This window comes from Rhipicephalus sanguineus, chromosome 1 (genome assembly GCF_013339695.2).
Source record: "Rhipicephalus sanguineus isolate Rsan-2018 chromosome 1, BIME_Rsan_1.4, whole genome shotgun sequence".
NCBI lineage: Eukaryota > Metazoa > Arthropoda > Arachnida > Ixodida > Ixodidae > Rhipicephalus > Rhipicephalus sanguineus.
The window spans coordinates 211582166-211595508 of NC_051176.1; the positions used below are offsets into that span (position 1 = coordinate 211582166).

At 44.5% G+C, this 13343-nt stretch overlaps 1 protein-coding gene across 1 annotated transcript in view; it reads left to right on the top strand.

The window, feature by feature from the left end:
- The window catches only part of LOC119406698 (protein arginine N-methyltransferase 7), a 68469-nt gene that overhangs the window by 28829 nt on the left and 26297 nt on the right, over positions 1 to 13343 (top strand). The window contains exon 8 of the mRNA XM_037673430.2: positions 7021 to 7145. Within this exon, the coding sequence (XP_037529358.1) occupies positions 7021 to 7145 (125 nt within the window). The remainder of the gene's footprint in view (positions 1 to 7020; positions 7146 to 13343) is intronic.

A 13343-nucleotide genomic window follows, 5' to 3' on the forward strand; every position in this document is an offset into this window, starting at 1 on the left:
GAAAAGGCACTCGAGGCAGGTTGTCAACAATTTATTTATTATTTGTTTGTTTGTTTATTTATTTATTTCACAATACTGCAGGCCATAACAGGCCCAAGCAGGAGTGGAAAATCAAAGCACCACTAGTAAACAAAAAAATCTGGATTAAAAATTAATAACATCACTAGCAATTGAGCAGCGTTTCACCACTAAACATATAATATGTACTAGGTAACAAGCAAATAAAAAGAATAACTAAAACAACAACTTGTCCAGTGTTGCTTGAAAATTAGCCTCCTCAAAAATGGATTTAGGAAGAGCATTCCAGTCAAAAATTGTCTGTGTAAGAAAGCTGTGTTTAAATGCACCTTGTTTTAGCAAATATCAATTTCAGAGTGTGGCCATCGTTGCTTCGAGTTTTTGCACCACTCCCGAGTGCAGTTGCTCTAGGGAGTGGTGGACACAAGTGTCAGACGCCGAAACGGGGCCATGCAACAAGGCATGAGCCATGATGTTTGAACTCCCTTTCTGGTAGTGCACAACAAAGTTGTACTGCTGCAAAGTCAATGCCCAATGCACGAGGTGGCCTTGGGCTCGCACAAGCGCCTAAGCCAGAGAAGCACCATGGGGTTAATTTCTGCCAGAAATGGCACTCCGTTGACATAGCATTCAAGCTTCCGGAGAGCAAACTCTTGAGTGGCGTCCGGTACTACTTAAAGGCCAACTCCGGCGATTTTTTCACCATGTTAGGGTAATGGTGCTCTTTTGTTCCTGAGTCACTCTAGTCACGCGCACGATAGAAGAAATGCTCAGCAAATCCGAAAATAATTTTTAATAAGCAAAAAGGCGCAATACCGAAACCGAAACCCAACCGAGTGTACTGTCTCTGTATGACGTAGCAGTTGTTACGAACCGGAAGTCGTGCAAGGTATGCCGGTCATGCCGGCGCGGAGTATGAAAACTGTGACAGCCGGGGCGAGCAGGCGCACAGTGGAGAGGTGAGGACGCCGCGCATCAGCCGTAATGTCTGCGACTGACAGTGCCGCGTCTGATACTGACAGTTAGCGGTACCCTTGGCTGCGTCACTTCCGTCGCCTATTGACGTCACAGACGCAATGTTGCCAATAATTGTGAAAAACCGGGAGAGCGTTTGCAGACAATCTTTAAAATTCATTTGCAAACAATCTGCGCGTGTCTCAAGCCTGTAACTTGGCATAAATGACGGAAACTTTCAAAGGAACGTACCCAGCGAATTTCTTTGAGATCCATCGACCTCGAAAAATCGCCGGAGTTGGCCTTTAAAGGTAGCGGTGGCCACTGCTAGTGTTGCGAATGGTTGTAGGGCGCCTGAAGGGAAGGCCCTGTATCCACCGCTTCCCAGGTCATTCACGATACCCGCGCGCGTGAGGAAGTCACGTCCGAGAATCACGGGCACGGAAAGACCAGGGAAATGCACAATGTGCTGTTGGCACGCGCGATTCTCCCAGTGCACAACCAACCGCGCAGTGCCACACCAAACAGCAGTGCTGCTCACGAGATTGAAGGCAATAGGGAGATTAAGGCCCGTATTATGAAACGCTCCTTACCTCGGTGAGGGGGCCTTAACTGCTTGAGGCCGCCTTATCACGTATTCTGGAACGCTCCTTACTAAGGTTCCCTCACTGAGGCCCTCCTTGGTGTTCCCTCAAGTTAAGGTAGCTCTAGGGCTGCCTTCGGGCCTCCTTACCTTGCTACTTGCACTGAAAGGGCGCTTCTCTGCAGTACTTTGTCAGCGACAATGTGTCCGATTTCTTATTTTCGATCGATGCCTTGCACTTCTGCACAAGCTCGCTTCTGCACAAGCTCGTCGTTGTTGGAAAAATGCTTGCCAGGCGTGTTTTTGAGTGTGCGGCCAAACGGCTGTCAACATTTTACGTTAAGATTGCGCAGCGCGAAGAGGACAAGGCATTTTACAGGAATAGAGAAAAGAAGAACAGACTCAAGGAATGCGAAACGGTAGGCCCCCTCATCGCACACCGTTTGTGCTGCCATCTTCCAGGAATGACAGGTCTTGTTTGGATTAGGCTAACAATGGCATTCTTCACATGCCATGCGGGCTGCTTCCGCAATGAAACAGGTGCGGTCGTCCGGGTATGAGAAATCACGTTGGTCTCAGCGAACACATGGGTGCAGCCGCATACGCTACAATGTATGCCCAGAAAACCCTCCTTTCCTTTTCTGTGAATTATCTCAGCCACTGAGATTTAGAAATCAGTCGTGATACAGGTGAGTGACCTGTGCCTGAAAGCTGGCGCCTACTTTGTGGCAGCATGCCTATTTTAATGCGTTGTAGAAGCAAGTCCCAACAATAAACCTTTTGACAAGCTTACTGTGCGGAGTTGAGCTTGTACGAGCCTAGCTCATATGTCCGGCAAACATGATCACGGGTGAAATCGAGCTTAAGGTCAAGGAACCTGACAGAATCCTAGAAGGGAATAACACGTGTTATGACGACGGGCGACATTCTTCAAATATTCCGACCATTTGTGACAACTCAGAATGCAACTCCGAGGCACCACACTGTAAGACTACTAAGAAATAGTGCACATATATCTGAATACTATCAGGACTTGGGTTCCTGGGAACCGCTGCTGTAAGATTTCTGATTTAGCAAAAAAAAAAAAAAAGGTCAATCCACGAAGGCGCGATGTACGACCCGATAGACGCGCCCTTGTTTCGAATGTAAAAATAACAATTTACTTGGACGTAAGTACATTCTAGTCAAATTTGCACCAAAGCAAAGAGATTTCACAAGCTTAACTCTGCTCGGTTAAACAGTCTTTATTACTCGCTCTCACATAACAGGCCGTTGAAATGTGTCAATGAACGCAGTGAGCTCCAAGGTTGCTCGACCATCCTGTTTTTGTCTTCTGCAACAGGCGAAAGTTAAGTAAATGGAAAAGGCTGTGCACCCATGTCGCGAAAAAGCAGTGTACACATTCATCATTATGCACAAAAAATGTTCCTTAATTCTTGCTTGAAAACGGATGTTTAGTCAGTATTTCCCACAAAAGCAGTGTACACGTTATTATTCATCGTTATGCCTAAAAAAATATTGCTTATTCTTGCTTGAAAACGGACGTTTAGTCTGTATTTGAGACGTACTCTTGATCCCAGACTTGTGAAACATGCGCCTTACCTTACTGAGGCGGCCCTTAGGAAAGGAAGGTTGAAGGAAGCTTTTAGAATACGCTGGCTCCCTCAAGGAGCTCCTTAAGATAAGGAGGCATGAAGGGCTCCTCACGTAAGGTAAGGAAATGGTCTGAGGTAAGCGGCGTTTCAGAATACGGGCCTTAGAATAGCACACGCAAAGCTTTCTGTTAGCGTTTGTCACCACTATGCATGCCTCGTACGCTAACCTTTTGCTGGCCCCCATTAAGTTACGGAAATAGCGGGCGCCCGCAACGACCGCTATCTTAGCGTACGCTATTCTAAAACTGCCTCATGTTTTACACGGAGCTGTGCCGCAGATGTGTGCAGCAGTAATTGGTCCGAAGCAGGTGCAGCTGCTAGAGGGTCACGCCTGTTCTCCGCCATGCGCGCCAGACCCAGAAGGGCCTATTCAACGGTATGGAGAACAGTGGGGTTTCTGCACCAGCAGATGCATGATGCCTCAGGTGATGGGCAAACGGGTCGACGGCAGAGCATGGTGGGTCACATTTGGCGAAAGTGCCGCCCAAGCGCACACGAGCAAACTGATTTTTGGAAAACGTGGCTACTGTGTCGCCTGTGCGAGCTGGCCCGCAAACGACGTTTTCAACCCTTTACGCTTGTGACAAAGATGCGCCAGCGAGTGTGTGAATGCCAGCACCATGTGGCCTAGGTAGGGAGGCTACGTGCGGTGGTTTGGGCACTCAACAGTGCTGCTGACAAAGGAGGGCCAGCGAGCCGACGCATTGGAGGGGCCCCTAAGCACGTGTGTGCTTACGTAAGCGCGTGCTCCGTGTGTGTCTTGAACAGATGAGAATACCCGAAACCGGCTTGTGAGGAAAGCCACAACCTTGTGAGGAATGACATCTGGCTGCAGAAAGGATAAGAATAAAGCCAAGGGAATGAAACTCACAGTGAATGCTGGTTTGTATGAAGTCATTCACGATCAGCTAAGAGAACACTACTACAATGTGAATAGCGCGATTCAAAGTCATCTTGGTGTGCACTGTAGTGACTGTGGGTGCAAACCTATTTTTGACAGATGTAAGATATTAACTCAATGTAAGTCATTCCTCACGCGAGAAATCATCGAGGCAGCCACCATATCATGGGCTGGTCACAATTGCGTTAGCTGCCCATCTGTTGCCTTGAGCGAAAAAGAGCTGACTGCAGTAAAACTGTGAGCTGGGCGAGTTGGTATGAATTCATGTTGAAACTTTTTTAGCGCGCACAAAAGACGGAGGACACAGAAAGAAGGTACAAAACGAGCGCTTACTCACAACTGATTTATTTTTAGAAAGGGACTAAACATATAAGCACAAATAATCATCACAAAGCATGCGCGGAGCAAGTCATGAGGCATATTAGCAGATTACAACAAGCTAACCACAGTTCAAAAAAGACATTTCTTTATCAGTAAGCGCCACCGATGCTTGACTGATACACTTTATCCCACACCTACTTATATTGAAAGCTTCCGTGACTTCACGTGTTAGTTTATCATTATGAGCAAACAAAATGTCCGTCTCACTGAAAACAGGATTACAGTGGCATGATTTGCAGTGATTGGACAAGTGCGAAAAAGTCTCTTTTCCCAAAGAACTTTTACGTTCTTTTAGACGTGTATTGATGCAGCGACCTGTTTGTCCGATATACATATTTCCACAAGTTAACGGTATCCGATAAACAACCCCTTTTCTGCACCTAATGAACTTACAGCCTTCCTTCAGCCCACAACTACATTTTTTCTCTTTTACGTGAAACTTTTTGGCAACTGCCTGGCACAACTGTTGCACTTTTATAGGAGCGCTGAAAACAACATCGTCATACCTGCTGCCAACATTCTTCAAGGCACGAGAAAAATGATGAACGTAGGGCACAACTGCACAGCGCTTTTTGACCTTGTTTATGCTGTTTCTTGAAGATGAATGCACACCCTTTACTATGCGTATCAGTTTATCAACCGCTCTGGTGATAACCAGTTCTGGGAAACCCGCTGACGTTAACCTACCTACTTGTTTAGAAAAGCTATCTTTCATTAGGTGACCGCATCTGTGTCCTCCGTCTTTTGTGCGCGCTAAAAAAGTTTCAACATGAAAGAGCTGACTTTTTAGGTAAACGTGCCAGGGCAATAGCGACATGAGAAGGATCTGTGCGCATGTGTGATCTTGTTTTTTTGTAAGGTGTCCAGTATAAGTTGTTCTGCACATGCAAAATAAACATTTTGTTGAAAGTTAGCGCCTGTGTTGTGTGTCTTCTCGTGTTCCCGTTCATCGTGCGCTATTTTCATCAACAACGCATTCGCAAATAAAATATGTCAATAGCCACCACACGCAGATTTGCTGGTATGTTTGGTTACTGACGTTCTCACCGTGACAAGTGAATATGTGGTGCACAACTTCTAAATACTGCATGTACAGCACTCTTGGTTGTCTGTGTACATACAGAGATAACCAAGGTGTGCTTCAATGATCTGTCGAAGGACGCATTCGAGCACGATGAAGGTAACCCGAACACCAACTGCACATTCAATTAACAGTCAAGTTATCATAAACAGTTCACCCGGTGTTTAAGTAAATGGTGTCTTGTACGAAGCCATTGAGTGTATGCAAATATGTTTACAGCTCCGGTCCTGGCGAACACACACACTACGCAAAATGAAACTGATGAAGCAATGAAGATTGTTCAGGAACACATGGCAACAATCACCACACATTTCACACACAGTGACACCGCTTACCGCGTAGTCCATTCATAACCATTAATGACTCGGAATCCCTTCTAATACCCGCTCAAAGGAAAATGCAACGATATTACAGTTCTGCGGAGCATGACGCGACATTGAGGTGGAAAGATCGGTCTCTTCTCGATGCACGCTAGCAACGTGCCGGATGGCCAGGAGGGGACATGGCTGCCTCTGCCCAATGTTGCCTGCATGCCGCCTATGTCTGTGGTACTCTGAAATTTTTTCCACTGACTCTAGGGCTCAGTAGCGTTGCTTGGCTGAGCTTGGGTTCCTTATCTGTTTACAACCTCTTTGGTGGGCAACTCTTCAGCATTTTTCCGTCTCTAGTCGCAGAAGTTGACTGTGTGAGAGTGACAGCGCACTAATGCAATTGCTGAAACCTGCACAACTCCACAATTTGTACCAAACCTCTGTCAAGACGTCACGTTAGCTGTCTTTCGGAGAAAGAGAAGACTGCAGGCAATTAAAATAAATTAAAATATGTCCTGCGTTGTGATGAATACACAAAATCGCACTTTTAGCACGTTGATAGATGCAGCTCGTTATTGTAATTTAATTACCATTTCCCATTGCAACTGCACAAGTACCCGTGCTGTGAAGACGTGTTCCACCGTGAGCTGCATTGCCATTCACCTCACCAAAAAATAGTGCTTGGAGTGCTCCCTCGTGTGGCAGTGGCTTGAAGCACAAAAGCCTGGATGAACTGAACATTCAGCTACTCGGCAGGGCCAGCATAGGCCAGAAATGGAAACTGCTGGTTTTTTGTTCAAAGCAAACATAGCACCTGACCACTACATACGTTCACAACATGCCCTCCAAAATGTTCATGCCAACAATGGGAGTCTCAGTAGCTGTATTAGTTAGAACACTTCTGGGCCTTAATCCTACTCCTAGCGTCAAAGCTGGCAGTGCACTGGATTTTTCTGAGCTTTGAGCTGGAGTATTACAGCATGAATGAACCAGGGGAATGTGTTTCAACTTCTCGATTTCAGTGAAGCTGAATGTAAAGTATGTTGTAAGAGTGCTTGAAAATGAACATGCAATGATGCCATGAAATACTAAACGGTTTGTCAGTCATGACTAACTTGTCATTACCTCACATGCAGTGGCGGGATCACTGGCTACAGGCAGTCTACTTTCCACCCTATGAAGTGAAAGTTTCTACTGATCAGGAATTTTCTCTGGTTGTTCAGAGAGATGGCTACAACATTTGTGTTCTTGTTTCTATGAGGTAAGTCTGATCTCTGCCTCCCCAATAGCAATTTTATGTTGTGTATACTATAAAGTTAAGTGCTATTTTTAACGCGATAGCGTTAAAGAGCTCCTTTCGCAGAAATTCTGGCATCGGCATCGGTGTCGGCGTCGTTGATTGTGAGCGAAAAGTCAGCATTGTCCATGACCGAAAAATCAAGAAAGATGCTAATAAAACAAATAATAAATATCTTTGGTTCGAGTGAGAATTGAACTCAGGCCTTCTGCATGGCAAGCAGGCCTCTCTAGTCCTATGTAACATTGCTCAATTGAAATTGCACCCTATATATTACCTCTTCTGTGTCATTCTTGAAGAGCCCTTGCAACATTTTTTGAAGATAGCCCAAAAATGTTGCCACCGTAGCCAAGGCTCCTGTGAATGTGGGAGCCAATCATTATTGCACTGTGTGCATCTGGGTATTTACAATATCATGTCAAGAACAGATAAAACTCACTTCTTTTCTTCTTCACGATGCCATCCCCATCTATCCACTTATTCACCTGCAACGTACCAGAAGTGACAAGCATGTCTTCAAATTTGTAGCCATTCACCAATAGACATCTGCTATCCTAAAGATGAGCAGAGCTGTTTAATGTCGGTGTGGATTCCTACGGAGAATCGTTCGCAGTGCCTAGCAGGTATGTGCCACAGAAATTGGGCAAGCCCCACTACTTGCCTCTGGTCCACTAAAAATGAAGCTGTCTATAACTAGAATGTTCAGCGATGGCTAAAGACATGCGCTCTCCAGAAGAAGAAGCTGCCCTTCGGGAGCATCAACAGGAATTGGCACGTGAATGGCAACGATGACATCGTTCTGATTCAGAAGAGTGAGGGAAACAAAAAAATTAACGAGTTCGAGGCCCGTATTCTGAAACGCTCCTTACCTCAGACCATTTCCTTACCTTATGTGAGGAGCCCTTCATGCCTCCTTATCTTAGGGAGCCAGTGTATTCTAAAAGCTTCCTTCAACCTTCTTTTCCTAAGGGCCGCCTCAGTATGGCAAGGTGCATGTTTCACAAGTCTGGGATCGAGAGTTAGTGTGAAATACTGACTAAACATCCATTTTCAAGCAAGAATAAGGAATATTTTTTGTGCATAATGATGAATAATAGCGTGTACACTGCTTTTTCACAATATGGGTGCACAACCTTTTAGGTTTACTTAACTTTCGCCTGTTACAGCAGACAAAAACAGGATGGTTGAGTAACCTTGGAGCTCATTGTGTTCATTGATGTATTTTAACGGCCTGTTATGTGTAAGCGAGCAATAAAGATTGTTTAAAGAATTGAAGACGTGGATGAGATTGATTTTCATAACCGAGCAGTGATTAGCTTGTGAAATTTCCTCACTTTGGTGCAAGTTTGTCTTGAATGTACTTATGTTCAAGTAAATTATTATGTTTACATTCTAAAAAAGGGCGTGTCTATCGGGTCGTGCATCGTGCCTTTTTGGATAGACCTCAGGGTTCGTAGCGGTCCTTGAAACCCTTGAAAACCCTGGAATTTTCAAATAGCATTTTCAAGGCCTTGAAAGCCCTTAATTTTTTGTAGGTCCTTAATTGTCCTTGAATTTTGTCAATACACTTTTGTGAAGACAATTTTTAGCAGTTGCATTTTGGATAGTTCTGTGCAAATAATCAAGCACATACATGTTACAGTTGTTGAATTCACTATCATATTAATTTAAAATTTGAAAGTATTTAAATAGAATGAATTATTCTACCCCATGCAACCCGCCTTAAAGGGTCATGAAACGTTTTCCGAAAATTTTCAACTACGTGTTTATTCGGAATCCTGCCTGTCCATTCAATACTATACCTCGGCTCGTTTTATCGTCCGGGTTCATTTAAAGGGACACTAAAGGTAAATAACAATTTATGTCAGAGTGAAAGCCCAATGTATGACAACTTCTAAAACGGCAATATTATCAACAGCAGTGCCCTACTTACCGAGAAATTAAGCTAAATGTATCACATGATGAGCGCCACGAGTGGGACATTTTCGAAGTGATCCCGATGACGTATGGAAGTCGGCCTACAATAAATCACTAGTAATCAAACTAGCAGCAGTAAAAAAAGAACATTCTGAGCATCAAAAGACGTAATAAAATGCTGTTTGTTCGTTTCCGCTTGATTCATGGAAAACAAAACCTCCGTGGCGTTGCCATGGGGAACGGCGCACGTGGTTCAAAGGTTCCGTTTTCGCCGAACTGCGCCTCGCCCGTCTCAGTGGTAGTTTCGGGATCGCGTACTACCGTGCGTGTTTTGCACGCTCGTGAAAGTCGCTCTGACAGAAAGTTCGACAAAATGCCGCATGCGTGTGATATTGCCGGATGCCCGAATGGTGCACAACCCAGTGCTGCAGCAAGGAAACCGGTGTGTCTTTTCACTGGGTGCCGCGGAATGAACCCTTACGCTCGAAGTGGCTTAGTGTCATGCCATTGCGCCAGTGTGCTAAACAGCCAAAACCTCTGCGTGTGTGCTCGCTTCACTTTCGTACTGAGGATTACGAGACCAACCGCAACTTGGTGAAGGCTTTGAATGTGCCCATCTGAGCAAGTCTTTGCCGCAGCGCCGTTGTTGCTACTGTGGGTCCCGCTACTTCCGCTCGGCTGCTACTAGTGTCGGCGGCCGCGCAGTAAAAGCGGGCAACGTTGGGCACGGCAGCAGTGACGTATGAAAGTCGTATTTTCAGGCGGGAGATTTGAAGCGCGCTAACGCGATGCGGACCACTAAAAACGTGATTTTATTTCAAAATAAGCACTTCCTTGGCACAAAAGCAGCACTACGAGGTTTCTGGACCGCTATTTCAACAATCAACGTCGACTTAATATTTGCCTTTAGTGTCCCTTTAATAACAATAAAATCACATTTACCATTTCCCAGCTCACGTTCCCCTCAACTGTACAGCTGACGTCACTTTAAGTCAGCCAATGAAAAGTCTCTGTCGTGGAGAAAACATGGCGACGCAGCGATGTTTGCTCGTCGAGATTCGTAGCATCATACCGTCTCGATTGTGACGCCGGCAGCTTGTGAAAGCGAACGTTGTTTCCACTTTGATAAGTTGTACGGCACTGTCTGACGACGCACACGGTTGGCATAGAGAGGACTAAGCCACCCAAAACACGCTGTAAAACACAACCTAATGCAACCAGAAAGAAAAAAACTGGGACGCTGCACCGTGCGAGCGAAGGCAAGAATACACACATGACGGAGCCCAGATGAAGGCGGAAGCGAGCAGATCAAGCGCTGTACTTGCACAGTATACAACTCAGAGTGCAAAAGTTGCTGTGTTATTTGTTTCTTTTCTAGGTTCCTATAAATCCATTATTTTAGAGCAAAAGAAAGCTAACGCCGTGTTTATAACTTTCCTTAGCGTGGCGTCACACGTCAGTGCCTATATCGGCCGGTAGTGCTGCATAGTTGTTTAGGAGCCCAAGAAAAGTGCGATTTCAAACGGGCGTCATTAATTATAGACTGAATATAGTGCCGAAATATTTCGAAATCGGCATGTCTAATCCTTGTTGAAGCAGGGAAAGTTACAACCGGGCAGCTTCATTTTCTTTTCACGGCCCCTTTAAAGATGGTTTCACTGCACCACAGGACTGCTGCGCCGTGAAATCCTCTTGTTAGGGAAAATCTGTATTAGCGCAAAACCACAATTCTGCACTTCAGTCATTTTTTTATTAGCATCTTAATTGCCTAAGTGTGAGAAATTTTAAAACTTAAAGTATTTTTCACATATAATTTGTATCTTACTACTGTTCGAATTCACTACAAAATTACTTGCCACTAATTGCCATTCACTTTGAGCCTAGAAAGTTATATTCGCACGAGCCTACTTTTGATCAGAGGGTTAACAAGGATTTTATTTTGTGGCAGTGGGGAGGGAAGGGTGCCCGACCCCTTTGTAAATATATATGAGTGTGTGTGCATATATACTTGTCAGGTGAATGTGTTCAAGGCCTAGTTGGTACAAAAAAGCTATGCGTTCTCTATGTCTATGCATTCAGAGAACACATACACCAAGCATGTAAAAGCATGTTTTCATTGGCCATACGTGCCAATGAAGAGCACAATATGTAGGATTGAACTATCAAAATTGGTATGTAACAGTCCTGAATGGATCGAGACGCTCATATCGGCTTGTCGCAGTACATAATGCGATGCCTAATTTATATTTTTTCAACATTTTGTCATTATTTCATTGTGCAGTTTCAAGTGTACTTGAAACGAAAAACGAGCAGTGGCCATACGTGCCGATGTGCAAACAAATGCACCGCTTTCTGATGACGTCGTGAAGGCCTCAGCGCACGTTTATCACCTGTTTAGAGATATTTACAGAAATAACAATAACAGCAACTTTTATCACTAACCTTCATATTAACGTCAGTTCAGTTCCAACAGGGACAGGCGCACGCATTCTGTTGCTTGGAGCATGCTCGAAACTGAACAGAGTCGACATGGCTCAAGCTTGCTGCGGGAGTGGCAAGTGCTTGACATATAGTGCATTTCTACTTCCGAAGCATGTTCAATTTCATGTTGAGCACGAGTACGAATATAAATGCAAGCTAAAGCACTGTGGCAATCTTGTTTTGGTGCGCTGCATGGTGAAAAACGAAAATGATTAAAGCAATAGAAAAAGAAAGAAAAACTTGTTCCTGCTTTGTTCATGCAGCGCGCCACAGTGCACTGCAAAAGGTGGCTTGTTGATCAGTTTCCTGAGCCCTGCAGTTTAGCATGTGACCTTATCTCCATAGCACACTCCTGAGTGATTTGCGTTACGACGCAGGAGGTCGTAAAATTCAAATTTTTCTTTTGTGTTCTTGTATGATACAGAAGAATCTCAGTGAGACAAACTCCTCAAGGGCACTGAAAATATTTGTATGATCCAAGGCTAGCCAACTTGTACATGAACAATGAGGACAAAAGTTTCTAGGCTGAAATTTTATATGAAAAGCCTATAGGGTACTTTATCATTCACTCTTTTTCTGCTTTTGATGCCTTTGATAAGACAATCTGAAATCCGTAAAACTGTGCAGCTGTATTTTCACTCAGTATATTGGCACATACAGGGTGTTTTTTTTTTAGACAATACAGATTTTTTATAAAAATCCTGTGACAGTAAGCCTCTTGCCGTTTTCGCACATGAACTCTATGTCGAGGCGGAAAAACTTTGCCGCAGTTAAAATGACACTGTTGCCACTAATTAACAAAAACTCGTTAATTAAAATTTTAATTATTGACTTGAGAGCACGTGTTTATATTAGAAAGTTGTAGTGCGTGTCAATTTATGGCATACCCCCTTTTTTTTTTAGAAATCACGAAAGTTGCACGTAGTTGGAGATATTCATCATCGAATTTTAGGGGCGAAATCCTGGGCAAGGCCCAGGATGGCAAGGCCCAGTGGAGCCCTCGATTAGGGGCCCCGATCATTGGTGACACCCTGCCTTCATGGGCAACACAACTTCTATGTGTGCAATGAAAGTTTATCCTCTCTCTCTCTCCCCGGCCGAATTCCATTGTGTACAGTGGACCAAAATTAGGATGTTCCGAACACTTTTCAACATCGCGACGGATAATATTAACTTGGGTACCAAAATCGTTGAGTGACGACCGACAGCAGCGTGCCCAGGAAGTATGCGCGCGGCCAGTGCACACAGTGTCAAAACTGGGCTTATCGTTTGCCACAACTAAAGTGCTTCAATGCCAGCGCCGCTGCTTACAGGGTGGAGACACCTTTTGACCCACCCTCCGCCGCCGCATCTTCGCGGGGAGCCATGTTGATTCAATAGTGTCAGGCAGAGTGCAGTGGCTAGTGCGGGGACAGTCGTGTAAACGCGTTGGTGTATAAGTTATTACATCAGTTCTTTGACCAAACGCTATCACAGGCATTTGCATCATGTCATTTGTGTTATTCATGTCATGATACACATGATGTGCATGTCATGAGCATTCATGTCGTCACCTGTTGTACATGTTCGTCTTACACGCATATCATTTGATGTTCGTTTTAGTAAAAGAAATGCAATGAAACGACCATTATGACATCATGATGGCACCTTGCCATGTATGACATGACGTACATAGCAAGCATGTCATGCTATTCATGTCATAAGTCATCATTAATGTTAATTATGGACTAATGTCACGTCATGACAACTTGGTTTACATCAAGG